This window comes from Mirounga angustirostris, unplaced genomic scaffold (assembly GCF_029215605.1).
Source record: "Mirounga angustirostris isolate CCGP_5_RB_7025 unplaced genomic scaffold, mMirAng1.0.hap1 SCAF_2, whole genome shotgun sequence".
Lineage (NCBI taxonomy): Eukaryota > Metazoa > Chordata > Mammalia > Carnivora > Phocidae > Mirounga > Mirounga angustirostris.
In genome coordinates, this window is record NW_026991710.1 from 25,385,511 (window position 1) to 25,399,132 (window position 13,622).

Sequence of the window (13,622 nt, forward strand, 5' to 3'; positions counted from 1 at the left end):
TTGGGCACATATATTTTTTAACTGCAACACAAGTCCCCTACCTCCCTATGGAATTTTTTTTCACTTTTTTTAAAGATTATTTTTATTCTTTTGGGAGAGAGAGAAAGAAAAAAGAACAAGCGGTGGCGGGCGGGGGGAGGGTAGGGGTAGTGGTGGCAGTCAGAGGGAGAGGGAGGATCAGACTCCCCACTGAGCAGGGAAGCCTATGCTTGACCCCAGGACCCTGGGATATTGACCTGAGCCTAAGGCAGAGGCCTGAGGGCCCTCTGATCAAGCTCCACTTTGAGCTCCCTGCTCCTGGGGAGCCTGCTTCTACTTCTCCTCCCCACTTGTGCTCTCTCTCTCACTCTCTCTCTCTCTGTGTCTGTCAAATAAATAAACTCTTTTAAAAAATAAAAATAAAAAAACTTTCCAGTGAGAATGATTAATTAGGTTACTCAAAAAAAAAAAAAAAAGAATAAGAAACTCCCTTAGATACAGTAACAAATTAAGATAAATTGGAAAAGAATTTTGAAATCACTGGCATAACAAGTTAAAGGGAATATACATCATCTGCAAGAAAGAATTTCCAAGTCCTTCCTGCTAAGGTATTATGCCCTGTTAAATCTTTTAATAGTAGCGAGAAGATACGGCTTACAAAGGTAGATTGATGACTCCACTGATGCTAGCAATTGCAATATTGTAATTTGTTTTTCACACTAAAATAAGAATATATATTTTTAATCTGACATGTGGAATCACTTCAAGTATGTAGGAATACACAGGCATGAAAGATGGTGCATATTTCAGTGTGGGATTAAGTAGAAATATCTATTTTAACTGAGAAGCTGGCATTTTTAGTTCGCTAATAATTGACCTAGTCGTTAAGCAACTGAAAGCCCCCATCTGCCCCTGCTGCTCGCTTGTAATTATCATACATGTTTTAGCATCAATGCCATGGCCTTCATTTCCTCCTATGGGAAGAAAGCATGGCATTTCTGAAGAGGTTGAGGCAATTCCCGTGCCTCGATAGGGGAAAAAAGAACAGAAATATAATATAGCTACACGGAGAGATTCCTGTCTCTGAGCTTTTTTTCATTTTAGAAGCTTGAGAAATATTGCTGCATGTTATTGCTCAGACACACATTCTTTCTAAACGAAGGTTATTACCATTGATTCCAAAGAGCAAAAGGATCCATTATAATATTTTTTGCACTTCATTTAGCCAGTCTCCTTATTGATTGGACTTCATGAACTATCTTCTTCTACCTGATGTGCCTTCCTAAACAATTCTGAGGACAAATATTTTATTTAATGGCTCAACATGTGGAGAATTTGACTTTCCAGTTACTGTATTTTTCAGATGCCCCTTCTGAAATTTCTAAGCAAACTTTAGGAAATCTCAGCATTGCTCACTTGGGAAATACATACACAGACACACATACACACATACTCATGTATATACACACACCATCCCTGATATGCTGGGCTGAGAAGGCTAATGCATATCTTGGAGATAATTTGAATAATAAATTATGCCTTCAGAAAGATTTTATTTTAGAAATGTTCTATTAAGGTCAATAGTTTCATTAGTTGTAAACTCCTAACATACTGAGACTTTATATTTTAAAATGAGTAATATTTTCTATATTAAAGTAAACTTTATTAAATCGCAAATGGAACATTTGTAGTACTTATTTCTTTAAAATTTGGATCATTTTCTCTCATTGCTGAACATGCCAACCTGGAATTCAATGTAATTCTTTAAATAATATACCAACAAAAAGGCTGTAAGGCTAACTTATGGCTATAGTTTTCTAATGCCTTCTACTGCTTTTCTTCCCTCAAGAATATAAGGCGAATATCTGTGTTTCCACAAAAGAGATTTATAGATTGTGTTGATTAAGTTAAAGTAGCTGTATGCTAACTTAGAATATTCTCGAATATTGCTTCAAGGTTTTGTTTTTTTTTTCATTTATTGCTCAAATATTTCATTATTTCAAACTATCCTTTACACCTAAAGGTCTAGTTTTCCTTACAAGGGATTTTGTTTTTTAATATAAGCCTAAAAATCCCTGGGAACACTTAGGACTGGCACTGTTAATACACAGCAACAGGTCTCAACAAGAATTTCTGTGCCTGAGGCCGAAGCTGACAGAGTTTGTATTTCAAGTTTCTGTTGAAAATGTATGAAAATATGATGTAAATGTACCAGTTATTTATAATAATAATTTCAGCATTGTGATATTAGGCTTTTCATGCTCTTTCTCTCCACACTAGAACCCAGCCGTAACTGTCCTTGGCTTCTGCAATGCTTGTTAAAATAAAGTCCTTCTGATACTACTCGTAATAAACCTTCATGGAGGCAATCCAAGATAGACCCTCCTGATAACTGAGGTCTCTTTAATAGTGGATTGTATTCTTGTGAGACTACAGCATAGTTATTTTCTTTTAGAGTTAAGGGTTTTATGTTGAAATAGTATTTATTTATTTATTTATTTATTTATTTATTTATTTATTTATATTATTGAACAGTCTCACTGCTATGACTAAGAAAATTGCTCCATAAAATACTTGGTAATGTAAATGTGAGAATGAAAGTTATATATCTGGTGATTTATTAAATTTATGGCTTGTAGGAACATGACTGTCTCTATACAGAAATCTAATATACACATTGGGGAATATTCTAGTAATGCCTTGTAAAAATGGGATGCTGTTGTAATTTGAAATCTCAAAACCACTGTAGAGGTATGCCTTTAGCATTTCTAATCATGCACGGCCTGATTTTGCAAATCTAAATTTGATGTAGGAAAATTTAGAATATGCATTTATTTTGGAAATACTTGCTCTCACACAGTATGTAATGTTCGTATGCTTGTCTCTTTTGATGTACTGCATTCCCTTACCTGTTCCTTTTATTGGCAAGGAATAGAAGGGTCACTTAAGAGTAGGAAGTTAGTTGGATTTGTGTTAGAGGAAAAACACACCAAGGTTGATGAGCAAGGGCCTAAAATTTGAGACCAGTGATTCCCCTAGAATGAAGAATATTGTCCTGTAGGCCAAGAGGGACTCAGGTCTCTAACTAATGTCCAAGGGGAATATCTTTAACTTCTTTCTTCATCTCCTAGGAATTACTTTAAAAGTTTTGGTCCACAATTCAAAGAGTATATATTTTTTTTGTCTTAAACTTTTTAAAAAGTTTTTATCGTCACATTTTCTGAATTGATTTTGATTGAAACTCTATTCAGAAGTTTAGTGTATTTGGCCAGTAAAATTTTAACTTTCAAAAAGGTGATTTCAGGATTCTTCTTATAATGAACCCCCATGAATTGATATGTTAATGGGATATTTGAAAGACCCAAAAAGGTTTAGCCACACAATGTAAGATTTTATAAAATTATATTTTATAACTAGAAAAAATATATAACAGCAAAATACAAAAGCCTATGTTGTGCATTATATACAAATCGAGGGTACCAAGACAAATATTTAGTTTCTTTTTATACAATATTCTTAAAATAAACATAGCTGTTATTTTTACAATAAAATCCATGTGGCATATGGTTTATTTTCAAGTCCCCCTCCCACCCAGGAAATGTATTACTTAACTGACATATAAAAAGAGCATATATGCTGGAGGTGAGGGATAGAGAACAGGTTCTTCACATATATTAGCAGACCCCCTGCATGCTGTTTATTAAATTTGATGCTAGTCATCCAATTCAGAGAGCTGATTGAAATAAAAAGAAATCAGTAAATTTGCAGAAGTATGAAAATATGTGGGCTTATACTACCCTTGTAGCTTTATCCTCTATCAGATTTCTCAAACCATATTTTGTAGGTTTGAACTAAAGCATTAGGAATTCACACATACATAATGAAATAAGATATATGCTTTGAGGGAATAGCATTGCCCAAAGTTAACATTTTCCTTCGTGTCATTTAAATGACAGTATTGAAAAAAAAAGCTGTTCTTGTGTATTAACTGAATTCCAACTTAGAGCATGCTTCATATCTCTTTGTTTGTACATGAATGTGTTGAAAAGAAAATACTACCAAAAAAAAAAAAAAAGTTTTTGCAAGCGTCTGAGATGTTTTGTAGTCAAAGAACAACTTGTGTTTTAAAAATAAATTAAAATACATTAAGAAGAGTGTTCAAGTCTTTCAAATAAAGGATAGGGTGAACAGACTGTTTTTTTTCCCTTCCATTCTTCATATCTATAACTCATCATTCCTTGAGGTTCAAAATCATAAATAACACTACAGAGTGGAGTTATTTCACCTCCACAAAGGAAATCATCCATTTTTTTAAAATTTTCATATCAGTAAACTCAAAATGGCCTTGCATAGCTTCTGCTAATTTTATTTAAGACTGAAGCGTTTTTGACAAACTAATGTTTCCCAATTGTTAGTAGATTATTACATTTATGTGGCAAAATTCACTCAGAATTGACAACTGTTGTTTGACTTGGCAAAGTTAGAATATGGTAGTTGGTACTAAAAGGAGAGAAATAGCAAAAAAAAAAAAAGTTTATAAAGAAAAGAAATATTTCAATGAGTAAACTATAAGCAAATCATGCTGCAGGGAAGGATGGTTGATTAAGGGGAGTTTATATTCCAGTTATCACTGAAAGTTGATGACATCAGTCCCTAACGTATAGGCACTCAAACATGATGCCAGAAAAATGAGGGTAAAAATTATCATCTATTATTTAATTTCAGCTATTAGGACAAATCATTTGTAAGTCTTAGATGGTGAGAGTTGGTTAGTTAGATATCTGCCTATTTGTATACAGAGCTTTACTATATTTACAAAGTTAAGATTTGAGAGGTTATAAAGGGCATGGGTTAATTTTTATGATATGTAATATTTGCAACAAAATTCTCTTGAAAATAAGCTCTAGAATTATTTGTATGTGAATTGAGTAGACTAGAGGCATTTATTTATTTATTTACTAATTTATTTATTTATTAAATATCTTACCGTCTAGACTTTATGCTCCAGGAGGACAGAGGCCATGTTTTCTTATTTATTGTTATCTCCAACTACCAGGGCAATACCTGGCACAGACTAGATGCCCAATAAATAGTCACCAAATTAATTAAAGAATAAATTAATATTCTCTGGGCCAACGTCTACCCATGATTTCCATGATCACATTGGCTTTTATGCTTTTTCTTTGCTTGTTCTTCTGATAATGGTCTGGGTTGCACTGTGGTGGTAGAGAAATCAGTCACAATGAGTAGTGTAAAACATACCATATCCAAAAAGAGACAAGCTAATCATAAGAGTATTACAGATTTTCTCACCTAAAATTTGTATTGTTGTTACTGATCATTGGTGTGTACTACACTTAGTGTTTATACATAAGATAGGATATTTATTACGTTTCATAAAGTTCTAAACCTGGGTCTTGGTGAAGGGTATATTCTATATTTCAAAACCATGCTTCTCTAATTATATTTTTCTCCTTTCTGTCCTAGGTGATAGAACTAAGATGTATCAACAGAAATCTTTATTTTGTAGTTGAGAAATTGTTCTTTTAACCATCTACCCATCAAGGGCCTTGAACATCAAAGATAGCATGAGGATGGTACACACCTAACATAGGGAAAAAATTATAATATTCTTTGCATACCACACTCTCAATAAAAGTATTTTCTAGATAAATTGATATTGGTCGTGGACTTTATGTATCTGCTAAATATCATCTACAAGTTGAGAACATCACAATTGCTAGTTCAAATTCTTAATACATTTCTTATATGGAATTAACTATATACTTATTTATATATTCATTCATTCATTCATTTATTACTAAAATATAATTGAAATCTGATTTCAATGCAACTCTAAGATTCAGGTCAAGGAGATCTCTATAGGCCATGGAAAAGATTGGTTAAATTTCTGTCTTAAGTAAATTTTCTACCATCTATGTTATTCTTTACACATTTCTTTCTATATTTATGAAGATCCTGGAATATGTTTTTTTCTAAAATTACAGTTTGTTTTCCTCCCCACTCCCACCCTGGGAGAGGATAGAAAGACACTGCGTGGAAATCAAGATTTTCGATAGGTTTGCTAAGGTCTGCATGAGAAGTGATTCCCTTTGAAGTTCTCAAAGTAGTTCTATTTATATTACTATATTATTATTTTTCTGTTTTCTTTTTTAAATCACTCAAATCCACCTTGAACCTGAAACAACTTCATTGCTGCCCCTTTCGCTCTTGTTTAAAACTTCTATCCTCTCTCCCTGACCTCCTGTACTCTATATTCTCAGCATGGTAACCAATTCACTATCCTTAAATATGCAACCAAAAAATGGTATATTACTGAGCGTGCTCCTTAACTGCCACATGTGAAAATACTTTACATCTTTCATCTCAGTTCTTGGGACATTCTTAATATGTAGATTCTATTAGTTCACAAGAGAGCAAATTGTGGCTCACAGGTCTTCGGTGATTTGCTCAAAGTCACGTAGCCATTGAGTGGCTGAGATGGAGTTTGAAGAAAATCTGTCAAACAAAAGCACATGTTCTTTCTATTATAACCCGCTGTGTCTAGTCATGCCCTTCTTTCACTGCAATGGTCTTAACCTCTTTCATCTGCATTGCTTTCCTGCTGACCAATTTTTTCTTTAAAGCTGACTGCAACTATGACCTCTTCTGTGAGGCCTTGCTGATGCTCTCGTACGTAGCTCTTTGTATCTCACACATCTGTATTAGCATGAATCACAGAGTCATTCTTATGGAGGGTTTTTTTGGTTTTAAAAAATATAGTAATAATTTTTTCATAAAAATATTTATGGGAACTTTCAAATATATTTACAATTAATTATTTTTAAGCATCTTAATTTAGATTTTAGATATGATGAAAATCAATGGTGATATACTTCAGATAAAGACAAAAGCACTTTGGGTCCTCTATAGTTTTTCAGAGTTTAAAGAAGTCCTGAAACCTTAATGTTCAAGTTCCACTGACTAAATCAGTGACTAGCACAGATTGAACACTCATGAAATATGTGATGAGCAGAACTGAATTATCAAATTGATATAACAACCTTCAGTTGCAGAGGCTATAAATGTCTTTTGTGAGGACTTACGCTTTCTATAATTTTATAAATTGACTCAAACAGTTAAAAGTCAAGAGAATGAGCAGAATCCACATTAAAATGTATTTTTAAGTAAAAAGTAAACTTAGAATATTAATTATGTCAATGGAGTGAAATCATGTATTAATTAAAATTAAAATTGTAAGTGAACATTATTCAATGCATTAATCAACAATTAACCAGGTATTCAGAGGCTATTAGCTTGTCTAATGGACAGAATGGATCCTACTATTATAGATACAAATAGTGAGATTTCTAGGGAGAGCAGATCTGTAAAACATTAGAATTTGAAAATAAGCAAAATATTATAGACTTACTAAAATCTTTATAAAATGTTTTTATACAACTAAATCTTAAAATTTTAATAGAAATGTCAAAAAATGTATCGCAACTCCAGATCTGTATATGGCAATACTCTAATTGTCATTATGGTAGTTAATTTGTAGGAAGTAGAATGTAATATTAAATAAAATTAATGAACATCTACCATTGAAGAGAAAAAAGCCAAAGCTCTAGAGTTAAGAAAATTTAAACATCATATGTTTAATATGATTAATACACCCTACTTTAAATGCATACCTATCAAACTCATTTCAAATTACTTCAGCATTAGTAACTAAGGTTTACACTTAATTTTTTTTTTTTTTACTATTTCTTGATTTTTTTCATTGTACAACCATTTTACCAAAGCTGGATGCTGTTAATAGTAAACATTTTTACTTAGTTGATATTTATTGCCATTAAGTCACACAGCCCTTGGTATCTGTAGCTTAATACCAGCATTTCTACGTTGATGATACATTTTTCCAAAAATAAAAATTAGAAGGGTCCGACTTTACAATGGGCCGTCCCGTGGTATTCTCTATGATGTCATTGTTCTTTCATTTCCATGAGAGAATCCCTGTCCTTTTGGAAAACCAGTCTCATTACAAACTCTGTAATGTCAAGGCTGTTCAATAATAATCACAAACCATCTCTCTATCCACTTTTTATTTTCATCTATCATATGGCCTCCCCCCCCCCCCGCCTTTTTATCCAGGTGAAAATCTAGCTTACATCATGGTCCATGAGCACATTCTTACCAAATACTCCTTTAGTACCAGTGATCATTTTATTATCCTGGCCTCTACCTTTCACACCTGAAGAAAAAATAGCTCTTATTTTTAGATTCCTTGCTCCATAAAGTTCTGTTCTCCAACCCATGAATTCATGACTCTTTACAATTACGGTTTAATCTTTTCGGTTACTGTTTTATGTTGTTTCAGTTATTTATAAACTCAGCTATTTATAAAATCACTTTATATTACTGTTATATCTTGATAAATTGTACTATTAGTGTTCTTCTGTGTCTTGTGTATGTGTATTTATTTTCCAGAGTTTCTCATAAGTATACCTTTGGTTATTTTTGAATCTCCCACAATACAGTGCTAATTTTCAAATATAGTACATCATAATAATCTACCCTTCCTCACGTCAAAGGAAGAATTTACTATATATAGAATTCTTAGGATATTAGGGAGCCATATTAAAAAAAAAAAAACAACAATACTGTATTTCATGCTGGATGCAAGAATCTTGTCCCAAATTAAGAGCATGTGGATCTTTTTTCTTCTGGCTTGCAAAATTCCCACATTTGATTCTTCCAAGGACAAAATGCTGATCCCAAAATATTCAGAAATATTTAAATATAGAAATAATTAGGTTTAATTTTTTTACTTTGGTATTACTGGTATATGTAGGTTTTAATTTTAAAGGGGGATTTGAATTTAAAAATATTATGTGTAATAGCAAAATTTTAAAATTAAATACAAAATAAAAAACTATAAGAAAAACAAAGCTATAAAAATATCATGTTTAATCCTATCAGATAAAAATTAAATTTTCTACTTTGATATGCTTTTTTTTTAATTTCAGCAGGCCAAGACTGCATATACCTTCAGAATTCTTTGATGCTAATCTCTTATGATAACCAATTAGTTTCTAAATTTCTCAATTCAAGGGCTGACTAATACTGTTGCCTAAGAATGAGGTGGGTCATGTTATTTTAAACAAAGATGATGGCTAATAGTAAGCAGTGTGTCAAGGACCAGAGGAATTGAGAAATTGGAAAATTTTGAGACACCCTGTCTAAACAATATTAAGACAAGACCAAAAGGATTATCATGCTTCTAACCCCAAAGATCTTTGTGATAGCTGCATTCCTAAACATCAGGATTAAAGGGTAGAATCATGTTCAGAATGCAAACGTGTGTTCACGAAAATCCCTGTCTTTAAACAAAAATTCAAGAATGTCCCAGCCCATCCATAAATAATACACTGAGAAACATATTGGCGTGAGGGGTGAATTTTTTTTTCCCACAAAGAAAAATTAATTCCCTCCTATTTTTAAATATTTTACAATACTTTCATTTCTTTTTACTATTTTTTATTAAGACAACTTTTTAAAGCAGTTTGGTTCACAACAAAATTGAGAGAAAGGTACAGAGATTTCCCACATACCTCTTGCCTCCCCACATGCATACCCTCCTCCATGATCAGCATCCCCCCCCAAACAGTAGAAAACTGCTTTTCTTCATAAAATATACATATATTTTTATAAGTTTATTTCCACTTTTATAAGCTTTTATAAGCTTCTCTAAATAGTTTAAAGCAATCATTTTTCATGTGTAGTTTGTATCTAAATATAAATATACAAAGCTAAAGATTTCTTCAAAAACAAATACTAAGAGCAAAATAGGGTAGCAGTGTTTGGTTTTCAGGTGTGGTATCATCTCATCTATTGATATTATTAAAGCAATTAATCATTTTTAAGATTCAAATGATTTACTCTTATCAACTGTTTACTAAACATTTTCATTTTATTTCTTTTTATATAATCCTATATATTTACTCTTCACAATTTACAGATAGTCCCGATTAAATCATGTCTACAAACACATAATTAGAACATAAACCTTTTTACAAGTTTTATTATTTTGATCTCTTGTGGTGTATAGGAAATTTAAATTTAATTCTTTTTTTTATTAACTTAGCAACTTGAAGTTGTTTTGATATCAGAACTACATACCCCTAACAGAATATAAAAAGGAAAATGCATTGTGAGCCGGTCAGGTAGCAATGAGGTAGAGGCAGAATGAGAAAATGATAATAATCCTACTGTGTGGGGGGTGGAAATACATATATATTTGGTATGGTTTATCCTATATAGTTTTTTTCTTAAACATGTTGTAAAAAAAGATCTATACCTTTATATCCAAGCGAGAATAAGATAGTAGCTTATTACGTATAGCAGCCCCATATGTCCCTAGACTTGGAAGATTCTTGGTGTTAGAATGTCCGTATTGAGAACTTTCAAAAATACCTAGTTTGCATAAATGATTTTTGAAAGGCAAGAAAGAAACCAAGTTCAGGGTTTTTGGAAATTGTTTTATTGGCAAGGTCTATGGATGGACACCGTTGTGTAGGGGCTGCTGATTTTCCCTTCACATATTTCCCCATCTCCCTTCCCCAGGTGTTGCTGTCATCACCACCTTTCCCCTCCTCCCCTTTCCTCATGGCAAGACGCATGGAAGAAGAGTGCTGTTAAGGCCTCTCCATTAATCAACAGGTATGGTGGTTCTCATGAGGCAATGCCGCTGCCCGTCCTCTGCGTTCTTCATTAATAGTCTGACTCCTTGACATTCAGAAGACGCATTTATACACTACACAGAGTCGCCTGGTGTGGCAGATTTATTCAACTGGAGTATATCTTTACACATGTTAGCATGCTACACATTTCAGAATTCCCGGCACAGTTAGATTTTTTTTTTTTTTTTTTTTAATGTAAAGACTACAGAAGAATTAATGATACAATTTTCGGAGAAAGGTGTTACACGGTTTCCTCAACTGATTATATAGGAAAGAGAAGCAACTTGTAATAGTACGCCACTTTCAACCTTCCAGGAGCAATTGTGATATACCTTTGAAAAATATAAAATGAGAATGTTTTGTGAATTTTAACTCATAATTCAATTAGTATCGCATTTGGATTTTCAAAAGCATTGCACAGAATTGCATGCAGATGAATGATGCTTACTCATTTGGTTATAGAAAATTAAGTATAAACCGGTTCAAATCAATCTAAATGCCCCACAAAGCCATGTATTCACATATGAGAGCCAAATGTATTCTAATCGCTTTCTGCAAAACTTTTTTTTTTTTTTTTTTTTTGGGTCAATTCAGCTGGTGGCATTGGAAGCAGTCCCAACATACCTCTGTCCGGGCTGCTGTATTTTGAAAGGAGCTAGGTTCCCTCAGGGCTCAAACTCCAGCAGAGTCATAACCTATAAAACATACTTATTCATCACAGGGAAACACCCACCTCCTTGATTTCCTTTTTCACTAGAAGAACTCGTCCTTCTAGCTCCTGCAGGGGCTTGTTTTGGGGATATGTCAGGTTCTGCATTACACCCTTGTGACTCTCTCAGGATTTTGAGACATATGACTAGAACACTACCTTTGGGCGAGGGAAATTGTTGGCAGACACTTTAAAATAGTAATTGTGTCTTAAAAAAATAGTGTGTCTTTAGGTGTGTATGTGTGTGGCAGCATTATTTGTTATATTCTTTAAAGTGGTAGCATAATGAAGACTTGTTTGTTCAATAAACAAAACAAATCATTTTGATCTACATGCATTTTTGCCAATATGACCTTTAGCCATTGAAGGCTGAACCATTTCATCTTCCTTCAAGAATGTATGGCCTCTTCTCTGATAAGGCTCTGAAATCACTGGTTGTCCTCCATAACCCCATTTCTGCACATGGTGTTATCTTTCACACCCACAGGCCTTCACATAACTGGGTCTCTCCATCTGGAAGGCCCTTTCCCCAGGTCAGTTTCAAAAGCTCACAACAATAATAGCAGACCTGTGCTGAGAGTTTAATGCGTGTCAGGCATCGTGTTAATGAGTTTCATCTCCATTTTCTTAATTCACCTACACAAAGGAACATAGAGTTAGACATTATGATCATCATCTATATCTAAGAGGAAAAGAATGAGGCTTGGAGAAATCTAATGTGGCCATGATCACTCAGAATTGACTAAAGTAGGATGTGCCTTCTGTAATTTTTCTTGTTCTCTCCCAAGCAAAGCTGAGACTCTTAAGTCACATTCAACTCTGACTTAGTAGAGGACAATGATTTCATCTTATCTTTTATGAATTCTTCTATGTCCACAGTGTTTGTTACTCACTAAATGTTGGACAAATGAGTGTATGTTTACAAAACAGTCGTTCATCTTCCTTACCTGCATGTGGACCTTTCCCCTCATCCATAGTTCCCTCTACTCTGCTTTCATTCCACTTGGTGTGTGCCTCTTGACCATTATTAGCTTCATAGATTATTCACTGTATAATATATTAGGCAAAGTAATTCATTATTTTCTCCCAAATTGGAGACCTGTAATTAAAAACCAAGTAGGTATAAAACAATTGCAAATGCAGAAAAAAGCTAATTTTAATTTTATAAAATTTACCAAATCTAGTGTTAAGAAGTATAGATATATTTGCATCTCATATGGAAAGAAGAAAATTCAACCAATGCATTCTAAGATTTTGAGGAAAAGTAACCAGAGCAATTCTTTTCTGTATTATAGGAAAATTAAAGAAACACATACCATATAGGTAAGAGTGTTATCAGTTTACCAGAAAAGAAAAGAAAGAAAAAAGTGGAGATTAAAATATCGATGAGATTAAGGGGATTAATCAAGAAGGGAAAAAAATGTTTTTGAGAATAAAGCAACCACAGGAGTCTGGAAAAATGAAAAAAAATTGAAAAGCAATAAAAAATTGAAGGGAACATATCATTGAAAACCACAGACATTGAGAGGATTTAAAAAAAATATGAAATAAAACTGGGAGGGAAAACAAAATCAATGCAGGAATAGAAAAAGAACTTTATTTATGAATGTGTGTTTCCTTCATTCTTAGAAAATCCTTTGAAGTAAAAGTGCTGGAAAGAAAAAGGGCAAGTTAAGATACGTTAATTTGGGAACACTGTATATTTCTAGGACTTTTTCTGGGGGAATAGTGGTTTTGAGAGCAAGATAAGGGTTTCAGCATTAACTTGGAGTATTTAGAACTAAAAGGATTGTGCCTAGAGAATACAATTGAGTCAAGGCTCTATTAGGATACAAGTCAGAATATCCCTCCTCACCATACTCTCTATCAGGATAATCATAGAATTAATTAATCTATCAGCTCTGTGAATATTGTTCCTATCTCTTTTTTTTTTTTTTTTTAATGTGAAGTGTCTAGAACATAGAATAAGTGTTTGCTGAACTGGTCATGGAATTTTAAGAGAGATTATAGGGAACCAATCTAGTCTCAGTTTGTGCATGCATCCCTTGACGCCATTATAAGAATTACTCATCTCTGCTTGAATAATTCCAGTGACACAAAATCCAGAGGTAGCTCACTCTATTTTGGGATATCTTTAACTTCTCAGCTTTTTCTTATATTGAGCCAAAATCTGTCTTCCTGTAACTTGAATC

At 33.2% G+C, this 13,622-nt stretch overlaps 1 protein-coding gene across 12 annotated transcripts in view; it reads left to right on the forward strand.

Moving 5' to 3' along the window:
• The window catches only part of PCDH7 (protocadherin 7), a 417,735-nt gene that overhangs the window by 206,799 nt on the left and 197,314 nt on the right, over window positions 1–13,622 (forward strand). For 4 of the 12 annotated variants that reach the window (XM_054508973.2, XM_045881350.3, XM_054508974.2 and 1 more), the window contains exon 4: window positions 10,606–10,701. The exons of 7 other annotated variants lie outside the window; for them this stretch is intronic. In XM_054508973.2, the coding sequence (XP_054364948.1) occupies window positions 10,606–10,694 (89 nt within the window). In that variant the 3' untranslated portion in view covers window positions 10,695–10,701. Of the gene's footprint in view, window positions 1–5,466; window positions 5,951–10,605; window positions 10,702–13,622 lie in introns of those variants that run through there. One more of the 12 variants, XM_064584356.1, reaches the window with a different exon arrangement.